Consider the following 23,007-nt stretch of genomic DNA (forward strand, 5'->3'; position numbering starts at 1 on the left):
GAAGAGGATTCCCGCTTGCTTCTTGGCCGAAGAGATTTTTCTAAAAATCTAGAAATATCCTAGAATTCTGGTATCCCCAGCCTTTAGTACTAAGTTTGTTTTTCTCCAAAGTGAATCATTTCCTAATAAACATATATATGTTTAATTTCTAGTTATTTGAAGATCTAAGGAGAGGCAAATTAGATGTATTTGACGACAAAGAAGTAAGCATTTAAAAATAATTGAATTTTGTTTATTGCAATGTTTTCGTTCCTAGAACTGACTCTTACTGTCATTACAGAAAGATCTTCTAAAGAAATTACTCTCAGTGGACCCCAAGAAACGACCTACCACATCTGAGATACTGAAGACTTTGAGGGAGTGGAATAATGTTACAGAAAAAAAGAAACGAAACACATGTTAGATACTTAAAAAAGTATCCTGCTTCTGATAATTCCATTTTCCTGTAACTTTCTAAATTCTGCTTGGGAATATTGATGGTATTTATCTTCTATTTTCATTTTTTCTCTTAATTTTTTTTTTGCCACATTTGAAGAAAGGTTTACATTTTTTCTTACTTCAGAAACATTCTTACGTTTGACTTTCCCATGGATCATCTTATTATGAAAATACCAAAAGAATCCCTCAAATTTTCTTTTTAATACCAATCAGTGAATCAATTAATTAATGAATATTTATTAAATGCCTAATGTTTCTAGACAAAAATAGTATCAGATCTATCTCTGTCTTAAATAGCTAACAATCTAGTAGGAGACTATGGTGATCCATGAAAAAATAAGCAAAAAAGATAAGTAATCGCTTATAATCGCTTCTGAAAGCAATTTGGTATCATCTAGCAAACTTAAATGTGTACATCCTTTCCTGAGAAGCTATCAGTTCCATTGCTACATACACACCGACAAGAATGTTCATAGAAACCCTGTTCATAATAGCCAGAAGAATAGGAGACAGTGCTAATGTGCACCAGAAGAAAGGATGCACAAGCTGTGTTATATTCACACACTAGAATACTGTATGTGTAGCGTGAAAATGAAGGGATTTCAGCTGAACACACTAACATGACAAATCTCTCAGGAACATGTGTTAAGGAAACAAAGCAGACTGCAGAGAATATACACGGAATGATTCCATTAACATAAAGTTAAAAGAACAGGCTAAGTGGAATAGGTGTGAAACGAGTGTGTTTAGGTATCCAAACGAATGTGGTAAACAAAACAGGGAAGGAAGGGAGTGAGAATGATTATTAGATTCTGACAGTGATTTTCTCTGAGGAGGGACAGGAGAGATTTCAGAGTTAACAGTTAATTTTTTTTTTCTTACACTGCATGTTGAGTCCACTAGTGTTTACCACATAATTATTTTACTTCTCTTAAATACATTTTGTACATGTTCTAACAGACACTTTAAAGAGATGATAATTGTGCTGTAAGACAATAGCTGAGCACAGAAAACAGTCAGTCTGGAGGGGTGAGATCACATACCGAGGAACCCTAGCAAGCTTAGAAGTGACGTTCCAGTGAGACTTCCAAGTCTGTGAAGGATTGAGACAAATAGAGAGCAGACCACGTGAGGAGCCTGGACAAAGGGCCTGGGATGCATCCTGGAAAAGACAGATTTGAGAAATTGGGTGTACTAGTTTGGTTCTGTGAATTGCTGTTGGAACGTGCTTAGTTGCTCTGTTGTGTCCATCTCTTTGTGACCCCATGGACTGTAGCCTGCCAGGCTCCTCTGTCTATGGAATCTTCTAGGCCAGAATGTTGGAGTGGGTTGCCATTTCCTCACTCAGAGGATCATCCTTACCCAGGGATTGCACCTGCGTTTCCTGTATCTCCTGCCTTGGCAGGCAGACTATTTACCTCATAGCCACCTGGGCCAGAACATAATTAAGGCGGCATCTTGGAAGAACTTGAGGGTTACTTTAAGCTTTGTTGTAACCAGCTGCCTTCCCAGGTGGCGCAGTGGGAAAGAATCCGCTTTCCAAGGCAGGAGAAGCAGGAGAGGTGGGTGCGATCCCTGGGTGGGGAAGATCCCCTGGAGTGACGAAATGGCAACCCGCTCCAGTATTCTTGCCTGGAAAATTACACGGACAGAGGAGCCTGGTGGGCTACAGTCCATGGGGTCCCACAGAGTCAGGAGTGGCTGAGCACACAGCAGCAACCAACTATCATTCTAAAATCATCGTGTAATTTTATAATTTTTAAAATGAGCCAAGTTTAAGCTTAACAGAAAAATCATAGTAATAGAAAATACTTCTGTCAAGATTTATAGCAATTTCTAAAAACTGTAATTGAAAGCAATTAATACGGTCTTCAGCTCCCAGTGCAGTATTTGATTAAGGCAAGGTTCATCAATGGATGCTAAAACTATTGGTTGAAAAGGTATTAGGAAACAGGAGCCACAAAAGGATGTAAATATAGTGCCACAGATGATATTACAAAGGGGAAAATGTATCTTTAAAATGAAAAGATCTTGTCACCACAATAATCAAGTAATTAAAGGTTCAGCATCACCAAAAGTGGAAGCACTTAACAACACACCCCTCCTGAAGTGATGTAAGAATTATACACTGTCAGCTGTTTAGTTTTCTTGCCCACAGTATTTAACTGGAAATTAATCATGAGGAAATGACTAGGCAAATCCTGAATGAAGTCACTGATAAGGTAATTAACTTGGGTTTCTCAAAAAGTCAGGACGATGAAAAAAAACAAGAAAGTAGAGGAACTCTTCTAAATACAGAGAGACTAGAGATACCATGACCTAATGCAATGCTTGACTCTTGATTGTATCCTGGTATATACATACAAAAAAAAAAGGAAAAACCCAGGAAATAGTATAAAAGACATTTTTGAGATAATTGAGAACATTTGAATATAGACTGCATATTAAATGAATTTATAGAATAATTGTTAATTTTCTTAGGTGTGATAATAATATTGATAATGATAATGATATTGTCATACCAGAAGATGTCTTACATTTTCTTAGGCAGTGCATACGGAAATATCTAGGGGTGAAGTGGCTTGATATTTGCAACTTACAAATGTTCAGCAAAAATCAAGGTGAACATAAATATGGTTATGTATGTCTACACTTAGTCGTTCAGTAATGTCCAACTCTTTGTGACCCTTTGGGCTGTAGCCAGCCAGGCTCCTCCATCCATGGCATTCTCCAAGGCAAGAATACTGGAGTGGGTTGCCATTTCCTCCTCCAGGGGAGGAGTACTTTTACTCTATAACATTACCCTGCGTTTCGTTTCTTTCCTCTTGACTTTTATTTGAGGAAGGAACTAGTTCATAAATCCTATAGAACTTCCTTCATTTAGGATTTGGCTGATGGTATCCCCATGGTGTTTAGTTAGATCTAAAAAATTGATTTGATTATGGTCTGAAAATTTTTTCCAAGAATACTCCCTAGATGATGCTGTAGTGTAGTGTGTGTATAGAGAGGAGTCACCTCACATAGAAATAATGTGAAAATCAACATACAATGTATTTCTTATACATTGTGTTAGGGAATGAGGCTGTATGTTTTGCATCACTCCAGGAGGAGCATGATGTCTGACTGTTCCACTTTTGGTGATTTTAAGTTTGATGGGTGGTTTGTGGTGGTGCCTGGGTTGGGAAGATCCCCTGGAGAAGGGAAAGGCTACCCACTCCAGTATTCTGGCCTGGAGAATCCCATGCAGTGTATCGTCCATGGGGTCGCAGAGAGTCAGACGCGACTGAGCGACTCACTTGTGGTGCTGTCATCCACTACCGTCAATTTTCCTTATCGGTCTTTCATCTAACAGTGTTAGCAGCCATTGATGACTATTGCCTGGATCCATTATTTCATTAGGGGTTGCAAAACTGATTTTCAGATTCTATCAAACCTTTTGCATTTATTATCTATGATTCTTCTTGAAAGAATTTTCTCTAAAGCTGAATGGGTTGTTGTTTAATCGCTAAGTCATGTCTGACTTCTTTGCGATCCCATAGACTGTATCCCGCCAGGCTCCTCTGTCTGTGGGATTTTCCAGGAAGGAATACTGGAGTGGGTTGCCATTTCCTTCTCCAGGGGCTCTTCCCAACCCTGGGATTGAACCCGTGTCTCCTGCATTGGCAGACAGGGAAGCCCAGAAACTGAATGGAAAAGATGGGATTAATAGTTATTAATTTTTAGAATGAGGTGGCACCTCAGCAACCTCCAGAGGTGACAAAGAGGTTTTTTGGCTTTTATTTTTCTTTTTTTTAAGGCAGGAATGTGATCCAATCTATACTTTGAAACTGTGTTTAGACTAGGTTGGAGCAGGCAAAGACTATTGAAAGGTCAGAAGTCCGAGAGGCTAAGCGGACCAGGACAATGGGAGGGGACAGAACCAAGAGAAGCTGGCATCTAATCGGATGTGAGGATTTAGGTAATCAGAGAATACCTCCAGGTTGCTCTGATGGTGAGCACCAGAAGTATGATGCTGTTACAGAAGGTCCAAGTCTCAATCAAATTAACCCCTTCAGTGAGCCACACACAACTGAGAGACATTTTGTCTCACACTGTTGTGTATTACAGTTTTTAGTTAGAATTTAAGCAATAGTGGAGCAATGGTTCAGGTATCACCATGGTGTGAGGTGCAGCACACTGAGGAGGTGAAATGCTGGATCTCTTTTGCAGATGTCGAGTTTGAGGTGCTGCCGAAATATTCAAGAGTGAATGTAGAGCAGATCTCGGAAATGCAGGGGAGGTACTTGAAGGATGAGCTGGAATCCTCACACAAATGAGATGTGGGTCTTATCTGGAAATAAGCCCTGGTGCTTAACTTTGAATCCAAGAGCTTGCTGAGGGAGAGTACATAGAGGAAAGGGCTCAGAAACAAAAGTATGCTGGACATCTCCATTTAGATATTTACCCTTTATATCTACATGTCAGTCCACTCCCTAGCATCTGTGATTTCACATCTGTGACCGTGAGCTACTCCAGTCCTGACATTTCCTCAGAATGGTCACAGATACAGGGACAACAGTTGACAGGTGTACAGAGGCCCCACTACTGGCTTATACTAAATGCAGGAGAACCCAGGTCTCCCGCATTACAGGTGGATTCTTTACCATCTGAGCCACCAGGGAAGCCCATTACTGGCTTATAGGACTAAAGTCCATGTAATGGGTAAAACTCTTGAGGCAAATCAGATATCTCAAATATGTGTGGCTCTTCAGGGGTCAATATGATTGAGACCTGTATTAGTTTCCTAGAGCTGCTGTAACCAAAGGACCACAAAACAGGTGGCTGAAAACAACACCTGTTTATTTTCTTACAGTTCGGGAGGCCAGAGTTTCACTGGGCTCAAGTCAAAGTGTTGGCAGGGCTGTGGTCCTCTGGGCGCTCCTGTTTTGCATCCCGTGTTCAGCATTACCTGATTAAGTTCCAGCCACACAGGTCTGCTCAGGGTCACCTAAATAGGCTTTTGTGCTCAATGGCTCTTAGCTATGGTTTCTACCTAAAATTCCCTTCAATCTTTTCCTTTTTTTTTTTGTAAAATAACAGCTGTATTGAGACATAATTTTGCATACTGTAAAATTCACCCCATTTAAAGTATACAGTTCAGTGGTGGTTAGTATATTCAGAGTTGTGCAGCCATCACTACAATCAATTTCAAAACACTTTCGTCTCCCCAGAAAGAAACCCTGTACTAGTTAGCAGGCTTTCCTCCTTTTCCCCAAATTCTCTGCAACCACTCACCCACTTTCAATCTCCATAGACTTGCCTGCTTGGGACATTTCATTAAAGTGGAATCATACAACACAATCATACAACATGTGATCACTTTCACTTACTATGTTTTCAAGTGTCGTCTATGATATAGCTTGGGTGGAAACTCCTTTCCCTTCTGTTGCCAAATAATATTCAGCTACATGGATACATTCCATTTAATTCACCTACTCATCAGCTGGTGGACATTTGGGTTTCTGTTTTCTGGCTATTATGAATACTGCTATGAATATTTGTGTGCAAGTTTTATGTGAACATGTTTCCATTTCTCCTGGGCATATACCTAGGAGTAGAAACATGGGTCTTACCGTAACTCCTTCCTAGTGGCTTTGGATATGCAAATGATGGTCAGAGCCCAAATTCAGTGTTGCTACCATAGTGTTTTCCCAGCTCCCATACAGAATGAAGCTTCTCCCTAGTACTGCTAGTGCTTAGTACTTCAATATGGTACTTATCAGTTTGCCTTGGCACTCAGTTATTCCTGTGTGGGTGTCCCCCTCCTTGTAAATTTCTGGAAAGGAGGGACAGTTGATTTACCTTAAGGAAGCAAGTGTATTACTCTGCATAAAGCAGGAACTCTCTAAGTGCTTTTTAATTAGTAGGGAATAAAAGTGCCAAGAATTTTATATGCCTGATCCTATAAAATGTGTCTGATATGAAATAATGTTCATTGTAAAATTTCAACAATTAAATGTTGGTAAATAACACTTGAAGGTGGGTAGGTCAACCTTTGGTATATTAAAATCTCTTTATTTTGAATTTTAGAAGCTCTGGTATTTTGAGTTTATAATGAGGAAATTCAAACATTTTAGAAATTCTAGCTAGGACTTTGAAAATAAACATAGTATTAACATAATATGGTCAAAAGTAAATGACAACCTGACCTGTTAAAATTTATGTTTCAAATGTCACATATGTTCTAAAGCAAGTTTAAAAATTCTTTTCAGTATTTTGCACCCTTTGGTTTTCATTATCATCTGGTTATGAACTTATAAAAGGTGTTTATGAATAAAAGTAAGCTTTTACTCATACTGAAAATCTGTAGTTTTCATTGGTGGTGGTAAGAATAGAGGGATGTCTCCCACTCTCCAAGGCAGGCTGAGTGCTGGCCTCTGGCCTGGAAATGCAGACCACCACTCTGGTGGACTCATGGGTTCCATCAAGGTTATTCCTATTCTTATGTTAATGAATATATTCACGGACATATTTAAAATACTCTGGGCCACTGGGCAGGTATCCCCATAATATAAGGAGAAAAAGAAGCCAGTTCCTAACTCCATTCTGCCTGAAAGAATCCACATGGCTTTGGGTCTGACAGAATGAATGTCAGTATGATGGCTGAAATGACAGGCAAGCATGTGACTGTAACTGCAAGAAGATATACTCATGTTTTATCTGTTAATACAATGTTACTATGAAAAAGGTAAATATCAAAACAGTATTGTCCAACTATATGTCCAATATTTTACATATGTATTTATACTCATAAAAATAATAATTCAGTTTCTAGATGAAGAACTGAGGCCCAGACATTGACTAGGTTTTCAAACTCTACTGCATGTTGGTATCAAGGATAGTGGTGCTCAGGCCAGAGTGATCAATTATATAGATTCTCTCGAAGTATGATAATCTTTGTATTATCATTTTTTTAAAGCTCTCCAAGTTAAACTTGAGGACAAGTGAATTAGGTCATATTAGGTCAGAGGTTAATACAACTCATACTATTGATAACTTGGGTAAGTGTAGGTTAGCTTCTGCTATGTTCTCAAGTATGCTGTTTATAAGAAGAGGCTGATCTCTTGCTCACTGCTTCAGAAAGGTGAGCTATAAAACTGTACAGGTAAGGTCACAACTTGATTCAAAGAACAGCTGTGCTCTGGTTTAACCTAGAGCACTAGTTCTTATCCATGGGTGATAAGCAGACTCAGAACTTTAAAATAAATAGATATCTAGAAACTATCCTAGATTAGCTGAATCAAGTCACTAAGGGTAGTACCTGAGCTTGGGAACTTTAAAAAAGATTCATGATTTTGATGCCCAAACTTACATGGAGCTCTCTAGGAATGTGCCACATGGTGTGTCTCTAGCTGTATTTGGTTAAGTTATAGGGAAGCAGAATTCAGCTTAAGACAGAAAAAAAACTTTAAAATGACTTAGTGCTACCCAGCTCTTTAAAGGCAGTGAGCTCTCTGCGGTTGGACAAATCAAGGTAGAAGTAGGATTACCACCTGCTGGGAATGTTGACAAACGATAAGGAATTTGGATCACCTGATGTTTCAGGTTACTCCCAACTATTGTTTCTTTGGCCAAAACTTGCAATGGATACACACGCTGCCATGAAAACTCATGATTTTGTGAAATATAATTACTTTGTCTCTAAAACTCATTAGATTTAAGTACTACTACTGGAACCTTGCCTCTGACATTACTCTCATTGAGGGGAATACTTTTCACCTCCTCCTCAAGCTTGCATGCAGGGAAGGGAACCTCTTCTTGCTCCTTGGAAGACAGAATTGTGGGAAGCAGTCCTGCGAGCCTGTATTTGTCCCTTCTCAACAGAGCTGAATCTCTCCTGATGAGCGGTTTTGGGAAAATGAACTGAGGATGCGTGCCTCTCCTCTGCCCCGAGGGTTGGCTCTCTTGCCTTGACAGCTGACATGGGCTCTATCCTTCCTCTGAGGCAAGGTCTGCAGCCCTCTCTAAGCAGGGAGATCTCACAGGGAGTGTGGCTGGAGAACAAGCCAAGTAGCTCTTCATTCTGTTAGTAATAAAACTGATATTTTGATCTCAAACTCTCATGTCTTATTTCTCAATTTGTTCCAAAGTGAAGAAGGGAATAAGAGAGCTGGTGTCCTTAAACCCCATAAACGTTAAGACAGAGTCATGAACTGTAACTGCTGGTTTCTATAATTCTTATGCTCTGCCATGGCTTTCCATTATATGTTGAAGTTAGTAAACAATTATAAAGTACAAAGTACTTCTAATGCACAAAAAGAACAAAACATATGAAGTCCCCTTTCTTTACTGGCATCAAAAATGTGGGAATTCTAACAGCCCAACTATCTGTCTTTAGGAAACAAGAACATTTGCCAAGCTTCCACTTTGTTGAGAATAATCTTAGTCATGATCTGCAGAAGTTGGTCCTGGACAATTTGAAGACAGGTCTTCTTTATCTGTAATTCATGTGAGGAAAAGAAACAATTAATACAAATTGCACAGTAAACTATTTTAGAAAATGGTTTCAGCATAACATGTATTTTGTAGTTGTGTCTGCTTCCTTACTCTGCTAAACAAACCAGGAAAAGATACAACAATAACCCCAAATTCTTCACTCTCAAGTACACAGTCCTTAGGTTCAAGTTAAAGCTGGCTTGGGCAAATGCTAGAAAAGAGCACTTGTGTCTTTAAGACATCTGACATGTTTTAACCATTTCTTTCCTTACAATGAAAAAAAAATGGAGTGGATTTCAACATCCTGATTTTTATGGTTCACAGACAATATTCTACCTAAGCACAAAAAAATTAGTTCTGAAAATTTACTGTATCTTTCTGGTAGCTGAACAATTGTGGAAAAATAAAGCATGAAAAAATGTATTCTTTCTTGTGAAATAGAAGACTGAAAAATTCCCTTCTGCACGTTCAGTGTCTGAAAAGTTAAAAGCACCTTTAATTAACCCTGTTCTTTCTCTACCCCCTATTTCTTTAAAGCATTCATCCAACGTTGCCCTTTGAATGGAATAAAAAATTTCCATTGTCTATGGAAATATGACTTTCATAAAAAAAAAATCAAAGCCGAAATCAAAGCGCATTTGTATCCAATAGTTTTCAAAAGTATAAAGTATCTTCTTACCTTCATAGGCTGTTCCACACCAAATACAATACAGATGTTCTTCTCTTAAATAACTAGTCAGTATTTGTAATTTTTCCAGTACCTAGGATACAAGCACATTAATGGTTTACACCGAACAGAATTTTTGTTTTTAGGTCTCTTAGATTATGCTGAATTACCCCAAGGCCATAAATCTTCTGAAACACTCTCAGTCAGTTAGGAGAGGTGTCAAGGGCAGAATATATTAGAACATGTCCCAGTTTACTAGCTGCCCTATTTCACTTCTGTCAGACACAACACAGACCACTTGTTAACATTTCAACAATAGATTGTGGCTGGCTCTATTAGAATCAGCATCCTTTAAAGACCCCTCCTATTAATAGTTTCAAAGAATCTGGGTGAAACTCTCACTCTGCCACTAGAGTTCTCATCAATGGTTTCCCAGTTAGGCGGAACATATATTTTTCCAATTGTGAATGTTTCCAACACACTCTTTTATACAAGTAACCATGGAAATGTGTATTCTTTTCTTGAAAACTCTCTACTTACTTTGAATTGTGTTTTTTGACTTTGTTTTGTTTGTGGCTGAGCTGGGGGGAGGAGGTGCTCAGAATTACTTAAAGAGGTTCAATAGGAAACAAGGTAGAAATCAACATAATTTACATTGGCAGCTTATACATCATCCAAACTGAGGTGAGAGGGGTAAACTGAAGCTAAAAGGGCCATTTACATGAAGTTTTGATTTAGGGTTAATAAAATAAACCTATAATGTAGTAGCTCTCAACTAGGAGTGATTTTTTTCCCTCAGGTGAAAATTTAGCAATGTCTGGAGACATAAGAAAGCCTTTCTCAGTGATCAAAGCAAAGAAATAGAGAAAAACAACAGAAGGGAAAGACTAGAGATCTCTTCAAGAAAATTAGAGATATCAAGGGAACATTTCACACAAAGGTGGGCACAATAAAGGACAGAAACGGTATGGACCTAACAGAAGCAGAAGATATTAAGAAGAGGGGGCAAGAATACACAGAACTATACAAAAAAGATCTTTGTGACCCAGACAACCACAATGGCGTGATCACTCACCTAGAGCCAGACAGCCTGGAATGTGAAGTCAAGTGGGCCTTAGAAAGCATCACTACAAACAAAGCCAGTGGAGGTGATAGAATTCCAGTTGAGCTTTTTCAAATCCTAAAAGATGATTCTGTAAAAGTGCTGCACTCCATATGCCAGCAAATTTGGAAAACTTGGCAGTGGCCACAGGATTGGAAAATGTCAGTTTTCATTCCAATCCCAAAGAAAGGCAATACCAAAGAATATTCAAACTACTGCACAATTACACTCATCTCACATGCTAGCAAAGTAATGCTCAAAATTCTCCAAGCCAGGCTTCAACAGTACATGAACCATGAAGTTCCAGATGTTCAAGCCAGATTTAGAAAAGGCAGAGGAACCAGAGATCAAATTGCCAACATCCACTGGATCACTGAAAAAGGAAGAGAGTTCCAGAAAAACATCTATTTCTGCTTTACTGACTATGCCAAAGCCTTTGACGGTGTGGATCACAACAAACTGCAGGAAATTCTTCGAGACGGGAATACCAGACCACCTGAGCTGCCTCCTGAGAAATATTTATTCAGGTCAAGAAGCAACAGTTAGAACTGGACATGGAACGATACACTGGTTCCAAATCGGGAAAGGAGTATGTCAAGGCTGTATACTGTCACACTGCTTATTTAACTTATATGCAGAGTATATAATAAGAAAGGCTGGACTGGAAGAAGCACAAGCTGGAATCAAGATTGCTGGGAGAAATATCAATAACCTCAGATATGCAGATGACACCACCCTTATAGCAGAAAGCGAAGAAAAACTAAACAGCCTCTCGATGAAAGTGAAAGAGGAGAGTGGAAAAGCTGGCTTAAACCTCAACATTCAGAAAATTAAGATCATGGCATCTGGTCCCATCACTTCATGGCAAATAGATGGGGAAACAATGGAAACAGTGAGACTTTATTTTGAGGGGCTCCAAAATCACTGCAGATGGTTACTGCAGCCATGAAATTAAAAGACGCTTGCTCCTTGGAAGAAAAGCTATGACCAAACTAGACAGCATATTAAAAAGCAGAGACATTACTTTTCCAACTAAGGTCCGTCTAGTCAAAGCCATGGTTTTTCCAGTAGTCGTGTATGAATGTGAGAGTCAGACTATAAAGAAAGCTGAGCACCGAAGAATTGGTGCTTTTGAAATGCAGTGTTGGAGAAGACTCTTGAGAGTCCCTTCGACTGCAAGGAGATCCAACCAGTCCATCCTAAAGGAAATCAGTCCTGAATATTCATTGGAAGGACGGATGCTGAAGTTGAAACTCCAATACTCTTGCCACCTGATGCGAAGAACTGACTCACTGGAAAAGACCCTGATTCTGGGAAAGATTGAGTGCAGGAGGTGAAGGGGACAATGGAGGATGAGATGGCTGGATGGTATCACCAACTCTATGGACATGAGTTTGAGTAAACTTTGAGAGTTAGTGATGGACAGGGAAGGCTGGTGTATTGCAGTCCATGGGGTCGCAAAGAGTTGGACATGACTGAGCAACTGAACTGAGCTGGAGACATTTTTGGTTGTCACAAGAGGGATGTGCAGTGGATGGTGGATGGAGGCCATAGATGCAATGAAATAACTTAAAATGTACAGAACAGCCCCACAACAAACAATTACCCAGTTGAAAATGTTAATTGTGCCAAGGCTGAGACACCTAGCTTAAGGAACTGGTGCTAAAACATACATTTAATGTGGCTGATTCATGTTGGTGTCTGGCAGAGGCTAATACAATATTGTAAAGCAATTATCCTCCCCCATTCCAAAAAAAACCAAACAAACCATACACTTAAATCTTCACTCTTATATTCATCTTCATCTTGTTCTTCCTCTGTCTCTTCTTCAGTTTCTTCTTCAGGCCTCAACCAGTACCAGGCCTCCCTGGGAACTTGAATATTCTGAAAATGGAGAATTATTCCCAATTAAACAAAGCTAAACATAAAGATTATCACAAGTTTGTTCATGTCAACATGAATTCACTCTTTCAACTAAATATTTACTGCTTTAAGTTCCACACCATGGAACAGTGAATGTGAGTTCAGTTGCTCAGATGCGTCTGACTCTGACCCCAGGCTCTTCTGTCCGTGGAATTTTCCAGCTTAGAATACTAGTGTGGGTTGCCATTTCCTTCTCCAGGAGATCTTCCTGACCCAGGCATCAAACCTGAGTCTCCTGTGTCTCCTGCATTGAGGATTCTTTACCACTGAGCCACCTGGGAAACCCTGTACTATGGAACTATAGGGATGCAAAGCCCAGTTAGAATACTGCCTCCCAACTGCTGACAATCTAGTAGGGAAAAGAAGCTATGGGGATAAGTGGCTGAACGGGTATAAAATGATACACATAGCTAAGAAGTCTTAAGTATCAAGACATATATTCAAAATAACATGCTATGGAAATACTGAAAAGTAAGAGATTGCTTCCAGCGATCTATTTATATAAGCGAAATTTTAGAAACAATTTTTGAGACTTTAAATGAAGTCACTTTATTTTGCTGGTAGGTGAACCATCAAAATAAAAAAATTAAAGAAGAATCAAATCAAAAATTGAATTTTGAGGACTACTGAAATCTGAAATAGCATTCTACATGATTTTACTAGTTACAGACATGGAAGTTACTGAATATGGACTGAAAATAGGCTATTCTGATTGGCCAAACATTCAAATGAACAGAATTTCCACATGTAATAGTCTGAGTAATCAATATTCAAATAAATGGAGAACAGTTAAGTGAAAAATGGTATTTAATGCTTAAAGATCATTCAGAATATGTTCCTACAGTGAACAAGTCATTATTGTGCATACCAGTTATCACAGATCAACAGTGCATCTGAAAGTTTTAACAGGCAGATACACTAAGCTTGGAGTTCTCTCTCTCTCTTTAAAAATAAATGTATGGGACATTCCTGGTGGTCCAGTGGTTAAGACTCAATACTTCTAATGCAGAGGGTACACTTCCAATGCAGAGGGCACAAGTTTGACCCCTGGTCACACATGCTGTGTGGTGAGGCCAAAAAAACATACACGGTAAATCATACTGGGGGCCAAAATACTTTACCAAACGGAAAGCAGGTAAAAGGATTACCTTCTGAGTATCCAATTGTTGACAGGCTCTCTGACTTCTTCTAAGATCTCCTTCTAGCTTCATTTCATCTTGCTTATTTTTAAGTCGAATTCTAATTCAAAGAAAGAAATAGTACACTAGAGGTCTGTGCTCTCGTAATCCATGTTAAATGCCCAAATACCAGGAAACATACCATAATAAAGGAACAATGAAACTAAAGACAGCTCAGTTACCGAAACTGTTCTGCTGCTTTTTCTTCAGCTTGGCTTTTCATGTGAATCTTTCTTCTGTAGCTTTCCAATTTTTCCTCTGCTTTCCGTTTTAATAATGTCTCATGACCAATGCCACTTTTCCCTGCTCAAACAGGAAACACTGATGAGAAACTTACTGACTTTGTATGTCAAAATGCGACAACTTAAATTTTTTTTTTTCTGGCCATGCATTGCAGCTGGCAGGATCTCAGTTTCCCACCCAGGAATTTAACCCAGGTCCTTGGCAGTGAAAGCATGGAGTCCTAACCACTGGACTGCCAGGGAATTACCTAAATACTTACAAATTAAATGCAGTTCTAACTGCAGTACAATCACTCAAAATCATCTGATAAGAAGGGCAGGAGAAAACACTGGAGGTTTTTTTTAATCCAAATTCACAATTTAATTTTCACAAAGATTATCATTCTGATCTAAAAAGATGTCAATACTATACACATTTTTTTTTCAAATTGGGAAATACATATCAACACTCATGCTTTTATAGAAATATGATGAACAAATAAAAAATATATATTTTTCTCTTTAATTTGTCCAATTATTAACAGAAACATTTAGTGGATAAATCAGGATACTTTTAGGACATTCAACAGATAAAAATAGCTTTGTATTTTTGATGGTCACAACAATTTTCCCGTTACTTTTATGATTTAAATTTTATTTTATACTCATTAAAACTTACTTTTAGTTTAAAAGGTCTAGGAGTTTAAGAAACATTTTACATGATAAGAACTGTAATAGTACCACCATAAAAAAACCATTTATTGAACAGTATATGCGCTATATTTAAGTATAAGTTGTTATTACCAGCAAACAGCCGCAACAGTAATTACACACCTGTTTTGACACTGAGAGGAATTGGTTCAACAATACCATCTCCTAAAAAAAAAAAAGAGAACAAAACACAAATTACTTTAGAAATTCTTCCTCAAACTACTGGTAGATGCAGTATGCAACTTTACAATGTTCTATACATATCCCTTCCAGTTTCAGGGATACTCAAAATTGGAACTGAACATCAATACTCAACATCAACTACTTCCCTCGGCCTTTAAATACTAAGTCCTCAATAAAGCTGATGGACAGCCTCCAAGGCCACCTAAATGAAGGAATTTTCACTGATATATATATAAGAGGGTGGCAGCCTTAAGAGAGAGCAAAGCCTTGCTAGGGACGTCAAAGCAATGGCAATAATGGAGAGAAGAGAAAAACAGCTTACGGAAGACACTATGTATATGACCTCTATCTCTTAATAAGCAATCTCATTCCTAAAACAGAGGTGAGAACTGAGCTTCTCCAGCTGAGGGGTCATCCAGGCAGCTGCCACACGTACAGAGCAAGCAGGCCAGAGTCCTGCCATCATCTCTAGTGTTGCTCCCTTGTCCTTTGGGCCACTGAACTTTGCTTTAAGATATTTTTGATGTGGGTCATTTTCTAAAGTCTTTGTTTTGGTGTTTTTGCCACTCGGCATGTGGGATCTCAGCTTTCTGAACAGGGATCGAACCTGCCCCCTCTGCATTGGAAGGTGAAGTCCCAACTACTGGACCACTAGGGAAGCCCCCCTTTCTGTTTTAAAGAAACACTGATTTACTTATTTGGCTGTGCTAGGTCTTAGTTGCAGCATGCAGTGATCCAGTTCCCTGACTGGGGACGGGCGTTAGCCACTGAACCACCAGAGAATGCCTGGGGCCACTGCACTTCTTAACCCTTCTCCTGTCATCCTTCTTAGCTGCTGCCTCCGTGGCAAGCCTCATCCATCCCACTCCTTCAGGGCCAAGCTGGGCGGCTAAGCAGCTCTGGATGGCTTATGTCTGAAGTGGCTATGGGAAGATGGAAGTGCTCCATAAGCTTGCCAGCATACAAGAGACCAGGAAGCTTAAGTTGTTTCAGTTTCTGTGTAGACAGACAGTGAGGAAAGAGTCATCACTGGTCCCCATCAATAAGTTACCATTTGGTGGTTAAGGACAGCTGTTCATTTCTGGCTCTGACTCACCGCTCTTGCCGAGGGCCTGACCACTTTTATACCCCATCTTCTGAAGCAGAGCAAACCCTTTGTTTTCGCAGCCGAGTGCTTTCTTCAACCCTGTGTCACGTCTCTCTTGTTCTTCTTCTTTTATACTCTTCTGTCTGTTTTTCAGATTCACTTCCTGTCGCTTTTCTTCTTTTCGGCGGGCTTCCCGGATTTGCCTCAGCACTGGCAAGCCTGGTCTGATATCGTCTCTGAAGAATGAGGGAAAAGGTTATTCTAGACTAGTACATGGAAGTTTCTCATAACTTTGCCACTTACTCACTTGAAACTACTTAATATTTCAGTGCTACCTTTAGGAGCATCTCTGTTATCACCACTATTAGAATGTAACCAATGTCCTGTGAGAATGGCTGTTTTGGTAAAAACGATGAAGGCTGGTATTAGATAGTAAGAAACAAACTGTAGAGTTGAAAAAATAAAAAATAGACTAATTTTTCTAGGAGGTTGGCAATAATAAAAGGCTACTCTCAAAAGTAGAAACAAGACGTGAAAAGATGAAATAAAGGAAAACAGTTAAATGTCCTTGGTAGTGTGGAAGAAAAAGAAGTAAAATGCTTAGCATTAGAAGTATCTTTGTATCACAGACATGTAGGAAATGTTCTCATAAAGACGAAATTTCCAACCTCACCTTTAGAATCAATCGCATTGCTTAAAAATCTCCAATTCCTTAATGTCTTACACATATTGTTATATGGGGTGTGCACATGTACTTACTGGACATTAATGAAGGAATCAGACATATAGTCCTCGTCTTCTGCCATGTTCAACTTCATATGGCGAAAGTATCTACAAAGCAAACAGGATGAACAATTTTTTTTTAAGATGCAGATTCAAGGTTTTATTTCAAACCCCAGCATGACCACTTACTAGACGTGAGCAATCTTGAAAACATTACTGTACCTTCTTCTACCATCAATTTTAAAAATTTATTTTTAATTGAAGGATAACTGCCTTATAATGTTGTGCTGGTTTCTGCCATACGACAACATGAATCAGCCATAAGCATACACATGCCCCCTCCTTCTTGAACCTCCCTCCCAACCCCACCCCGTCCTGCCCTCACTCCATCCCTCCAGGTTGTCAGAGGGCACTGTGTTAAGCTCCCCGTGTTAGACAGCAGCTTCCTACTAGCTACCTATTTCACATATGGTGTGCGTGCATGAATGCTAAGTCACTTCAGTTGTGTCAGACACTTTGTGAACCTATGGATGGCAGCCTGCCAGGCTCCTCTGTCCATGCGATTCTCCAGGCAAGAACACTGGAGTGGGTTGCCATGCCCTCCTCCAGGGAATCTTCTCGACCCAGGGATAGAACCTGCATCTCTTACATTCCCTGCATTGGCAGGTGGGTTCTTTGCCACTAGCACTACCTGGGAAATCCTTTACATATGGTAACAACTACTAATTTTCAGTTTACCAAAATGGAAATAAACTTGCATGCATCCTCAGCTGTGACCTTTAGAACCCTACTCCATATTCAAGGCCTCTTTTGACATCCTTCTGGGTTGAGCCCTCAAACTCAACAATCCAAACAACTCATTCTCTCCCCCACGTTGATTGCCTTTATCTCTGTATTTGCAAATTAACGCTGCCACCATCTCCCCCTTCCTGACCTCTTATAAACCTCTGTCCACTCTTCTTCCACATTATCCCTCATGGGCATTTTTTTCTTATTGTTGTGACCACTACTTTAGTTCAGGCATTTCTTTCTCACCTGAATGTCACAACTGCTTCCTAATTGGTCTTATTGCCTTTGGCCTCTCCTCTTCCAATCCACAGAGGTCCTCTATGACCTCTCCAAAGTGTTGTTTTTTTTTTTTAAATATAAGTCAGGGCATGTTACTTGCTCGTTTCAAATCCTTCAGCAAATTTTCCCCTGTGGGCAGTGGAGGAACCATCACTTTCACATGGTAGCAGAGAGATCCCCCGTAATCTGACCTGACTCTTTCTCAGGATTCATTACTCATGCCACATGGTCTCCTTGTCCTCTGAACACACTGCAGACAGTTCATTCCTCCTAGGCCTAGGCTACCCGCCTTTACAAAGGCCTGTCTTGACCACTCCAGGTCTCTCCACAGTACTTCATGTTCAAGCAGTTCATTGCTAATTAGATATAGTTAACACTTCACTTATATGGAAACACTTTTGAGGACTGTTTTAGCCAAAATAGTTAAAATCATGTAATAATTAGCCCTTAAAGGGATAAAATAATTATCTAGAAAAGTGTACTTCAAACTTTCCTGTGTATATGAACGCCCTGGGATTTTCTTGGGGCTTCCTGGTAGCTCAGCAGTAAAGAGTCTGCCTGCAACGCAGGGGACGCAGGGAGACGTGGGTTCAATCCCTGGGTCAGAAAGATCCCCTGAAGAAGAGCATGGCAACTCACTCCAGTATTCTTGCCTGGAGAATCCCCACGGAGAGAAGAGCCTGGTAGGCTACAGTCAGTCCACAGGGTCACAAAGAGTCGCAAGGAGTCAACTGAAGCGACTTTTAGCATGCAGCATGTTTCTCAAAATGCAGAGTCTGATTCTGAGCTCGAGTCCGAGGCTCTGCATTTCTAACAGCCTCCCGGGTACTGTCAATGCTTCTGGTGCAGTTGCTGGATGCAAGATGGAGTCACTTGCTGCAGTGCCCACATGCTGTTTCAGCCTCCCTCCTTTGGAACTCATCATCCCTCCTTTTGGAACTCAGCCCTCTGCCTTCCTTGTGGTTTACTGGAGGGTGGCAATTAGTACTTCCTGAGGCATAAGGTGGCCAGTTATGGTACCCTATCCTAGTAAGAGGGGAGGGGATGGCCTAAACAGGGCAAATAAGCATCTCTTTCCCTGTTGTTGTTATTCAGTTGCTCAGTTGTGTCCAACTCTTTGAGACCCCATGGACTGCAGCAGACCAGGCTTCCCTGTCCTTCACCATCTCCCGGAGTTGGCTTAAACTCATGTCCATTGAGTCGGTGATGCCATCCAATCATTTCATCCTCTGTCTCCCAATGAGTCGGCTCTGCGCATCAGGTGGCTACAGTACTGGAGCTTCAGCTTCAGCATCATTCCTTCTAATGAATATTTAGGGTTGATTTTCTTTAGGATTGACTGGTTTGATCTACTTGCAGTCCAAGGAATCCTCAAGGGTCTTCTTCAGCATAGCAGTTCGAAAGCATCAATTCTTCAGCGCTCAGCCTTCTTCATGATCCAACTCTCACATGACTACTGGAAAAACCATAGCTTTGACTAGACGGACCTTAGTTGGAAAAGTAATGTCTCTGCTTTTTAATATGCTGTCTAGTTTGGTCATAGCTTTTCTTCCAAGGAGCAAGTGTCTTTTAATTTCATGGATGCAGTCACCATCTGCAGTCATTTTGGTGCCCCCCAAAATAATCTCTCACTGTTTCCATTGTTTCCCCATCTATTTGCCATGAAGTGATGGGACCAGATGCCATGATCTTAGTTTTCTGAATGTTGAGTTTTAAGCCAACTTTTTCATTCTCCTCTTTCACTTTCATCAAGAGGCTCTTAAGTTTTTCTTTGCTTTCTGCCATAGAGTGGTGTCATCTGCATTCAGTTCAGTTGCCAGTCAAGTCCGACTCTTTGCGACGCCATGGACTGCAGCACACCAGGCCTCCCTGTCCATCACCAGCTCCTGGAGTTTACTTAAACTCATGCCCATTGAGTCGGTGATGCCATCCAACCATCTCATCCTCTGTCGTCCCCTTCTCCTCCTGCCTTCAATCTTTCCAAGCATTAGAGTCTTTTCAAACGAGTCAGCTGTTTGCATCAGGTGACCAATCTGTGTACCTGAGGTTATTAATACTTCTCCTGGAAATCTTGATTCCAGCTTGTGCTTCATCTAGTCCAACATTTCGCATCATGTACTCTGCTTATAAGCTAAATAAGCAGGGTGACAATATACAACCTTGACATACTCCTTTCCCAATTTGGAACCAGTGTGTTGTTCCATGTCTAGTTCTAACTGTTGCTTCTTGACCTGTATTCACATTTCTCAGGAGGCAGGTCAGATGGTCTGGTATTCCCATCTCTTTAAGAATTTTCCACAGTTTGTTGTGACCCACACAGTCAAAGGCTTTGGTGTAGTGAATGAAACACCTACTTAATATATCAAACATTTTCATTCTATTTAATTACCATTAACGACTTCCTTGGTGGTCTAGCGGTTAAGCCTCTGTGCTCCCAATGCAGGGGTATGGGTTAAATCCTTGTCAAGGAACTAGATCCCCCATGCTACAACTAAGTAGTGCAGCCCTACAAATAAATAGATAAAAATAAAAAGAAATATTAATTACCATTAACAGCTCTGTAAGATAGGTACAATTGTACTGTGCGTAGTCACTCAGTCATATCTGACTCTCTGTGACCCCATGAACTGTAGCCTGCCAGGTACAGTTAGTCCTGCTTTAATTAAGACTCAGTATAGGTAAACAGTTTGCTTAATACCACACATACACACACAAATCATGTCTCAGAGCTGTTTCTACTGCAAATAGGATTAGATTATTTTTAAGGGACCTATTTAGCTCTAAAGGTCTATGCAGACAAGAATAGGGGTTACAGGTCATTTAAGCCCCCTTTTTATGGGTACAATATGTTTCCCAGCATCATCTATTCCCATGAAGCATAAGGATAAACTTCACAAGGTGATAATCCAGACAGAATGACAGTGGCTAGACAGCAATGGATTTCCCTGGTGGCTCAGATGGTAAAGCGTCTGCCTACAATGCGGGAGACCCGGGTTTGATGGAAGACAGCAATGGAAGTCATGAGAAACCATTGGATTCTGGGTATATTCTGAAGATAGGGATAATGAGATTGGAGGTGGCATGTGAAAGATTGATGCCAACGGTGACCCTAAGGCTTTTGGTTTGAATATCTGGAAGAATGGAGTTACCAGTTCTTGGAAATGGTCAGATTGCAGCATCATGTTTTGTTTTTGTTTGTTTTCTGGCAGAGAGCAGGGGGGAGGTGTCAACAAGAGTGCTGCTTCACCCCTGTGTTCATAGCAGCTCTTCACAATAGCCAAGACACGGAAATAACCTAAATGTCCGCTGACAGATGAATGGATAAAGAAATGGATAAAGAACAAAACAGTGCCATTTGCAGCAACATGGATGCAACGAGAAATAATCATACTAAGTGAAGCAAGTGAGAAGGAGAAAGACAAATCCCATATGATACATGCTGCTGCTAAGTCACTTCAGTCGTATCCGACTCTGTGCGACCCGAGAGACAGCAGCCCACCAGTCTCCCCCATCCCTGGGATTCTCCAGGCAAGAACACTGGAGTGGGTTGCCATTTCCTTCTCCCATATGATATATGTGGAACCTAAAATATGACACAAATGAACCTATTTATTTATGAAATAGAGACAGAATCATGGACATAGAGAAAATATACTGGTGGTTGCCAAAGGGAGGAGGTAGGAGGACAGATGGATTGGTAGCTTGGGAGTAGTAGATTCAAAGAGAATATATAAACAACACCTTACTGTATAGCACAGGGAATTACAGTCAATATTTTGTGATAAGCCATAGTGGAAAAGAATATGGAAATATATATGTATGTATAAATGAGCCATTTTGCTGTAAGCAGTGGCTGTACATTGCAATACACAACATTGTAATTCAAACATACTCTTAAAAAAAAGTGATGCTTCGAATGTACTGAGAGTCTAATTACACATCCAAGTGAAGAGATGGACTAAGTAGCTGATTGCACAGCAGAAAGATGACAAGAAACGCCTCAGTCCCAAACACTCCCTGCAGGGACCGCCGATCCCTTCCCTCCTGGCGCCCCTCCTAGCTGCAATCTTCCCACAAACTTGATCACTCGTGGGTGGGAACATAGGAGATGGTGTGATGGCTAGTTACAGCCAGTGTACAGGTCACCACTGTTTATCATTCGACAGGCGCCCACAGCCCCTTACCTGGAAGCTCTATTCGCCCCAGGCCAGCTCTAGTGAGCGCTTGCAGAGCAGACACACACCAACCTAAGGACCTCCGGGCCTCGGCTCGCTCCGGAGTTTCCGAAAACAGGATCAACTGGAAACCTGCGGCAGGAGGGGCTTGGCGGGCGCGGTTAAGTGCGCTTGCGCAGGATCAGCCTTCCGCGCACGCGCTCTCCCTGCGCTTCCTGCCGGCTGGAGTGTGGGAGGCGGGGCATCCGGGTCCCTCGGCGGCTGCTTCAGGCCCTGGAGCTCTGCTGAGGCGCCCCTGCCAGAAATAGGAGGTGAGGCCGCCGAGTCTGCAGCTAGAGCCTGCGCGTTGACACATCCCCTTCCCCAAAGTCCCCGCCACCACGTTGTCAGAGGGCTGGGGACGGAATCCCAGTTCGTAATGAACACTTTCACTTTTCAGCCGCCGACTCCTGGGGTTGACAGCCAGGGTGACCGGCGCCCAGGCCTGCGGCGCCTCCTGCATTTCCCCCAGGCCCGGCGCAGCGCTTCGGTTCTCATAATAGTCGGGTTTACCCGGACCAGCTGCGCGCGCGGCCTCTGCCAGCTGCGTTCCTGCACCCCCCCACCCCCACCCCCGGCGTTGCAGCTGAAGCTTCGGCCCTGGGTATCTGGCCTCCCGCCGCCACCTCATCCCCCCAAGAAAGACTCTCAGAGGCTTCCAGGGTGGCATCTTTCTGCTGGGACGCCTTGAAGTCCTCCTGGGGCAGGTGCAGCAGGGGGAGGGTGCTGTGCATCGAGCAGAAGGAGAGAAAAAAGGAGGGTGGGTTGTCATGCTCGGCTGATGTTTGATATTGGCGTTTCGGTTTTCCGTGTATGAAATGGGTAAAGGACATCTGTTTTTCTTCTGGAACCATGCCTTTTTTGCACTGATTATTTTAATTTTCCTTTGACCCCATTATCCATTCTTCCTCAACAAGCATGACTTTCATTTGTTTTTATTTGCACCCTTATCCTTTAAAATCAGTTTCTCAGGCTTTGCCTCAAAGAAGTTACCTACCTGTCCTCCAAGTGAGATGA

The 23,007-nt window shown here is 41.1% G+C and overlaps 3 protein-coding genes across 12 annotated transcripts in view; 2 read left to right on the forward strand and 1 right to left on the reverse strand.

The window, feature by feature from the left end:
• EIF2AK2 (eukaryotic translation initiation factor 2 alpha kinase 2) overlaps positions 1–2,819 on the forward strand; it is a 34,789-nt gene extending 31,970 nt beyond the window's left edge. For 6 of the 8 annotated variants that reach the window (XM_069583544.1, XM_069583545.1, XM_069583548.1 and 3 more), the window contains 2 exons: positions 153–203; positions 281–2,819. In XM_069583544.1, the coding sequence (XP_069439645.1) occupies positions 153–203; positions 281–403 (174 nt within the window). In that variant the 3' untranslated portion in view covers positions 404–2,819. The remainder of the gene's footprint in view (positions 1–152; positions 204–280) is intronic. The other 2 variants (XR_011255740.1, XR_011255741.1) reach the window with 2 other exon arrangements.
• A 5,929-nt stretch (positions 2,820–8,748) lies between these two features.
• Positions 8,749–22,655, reverse strand: GPATCH11 (G-patch domain containing 11). Of its 2 annotated transcripts, XM_069583556.1 has the most exons (10): positions 21,961–22,655; positions 20,166–20,282; positions 16,745–16,816; positions 15,995–16,221; positions 14,839–14,880; positions 13,966–14,086; positions 13,754–13,844; positions 12,456–12,566; positions 9,593–9,674; positions 8,749–8,915 (listed from the first exon to the last, which is right to left on the reverse strand). In XM_069583556.1, exons 3-10 carry the CDS (start codon positions 16,801–16,803, stop codon positions 8,860–8,862), a joined length of 789 nt encoding a protein of 262 aa, XP_069439657.1. In that variant the 5' UTR covers positions 16,804–16,816; positions 20,166–20,282; positions 21,961–22,655; the 3' UTR covers positions 8,749–8,859. The 2 variants fall into 2 exon arrangements, with proteins under 2 accessions (XP_069439657.1, XP_069439656.1); XM_069583555.1 differs by lacking the exon at positions 20,166–20,282 and having other exon boundaries at positions 21,961–22,495.
• HEATR5B (HEAT repeat containing 5B) overlaps positions 22,149–23,007 on the forward strand; it is a 101,359-nt gene continuing 100,500 nt past the window's right edge. For both annotated transcript variants that reach the window (XM_069583533.1, XM_069583535.1), the window contains exon 1: positions 22,149–22,262. The gene's annotated coding sequence lies outside the window, so the exon portion shown is untranslated. The remainder of the gene's footprint in view (positions 22,263–23,007) is intronic.

Source organism: Ovis canadensis, chromosome 3, assembly GCF_042477335.2.
Source record: "Ovis canadensis isolate MfBH-ARS-UI-01 breed Bighorn chromosome 3, ARS-UI_OviCan_v2, whole genome shotgun sequence".
Lineage (NCBI taxonomy): Eukaryota > Metazoa > Chordata > Mammalia > Artiodactyla > Bovidae > Ovis > Ovis canadensis.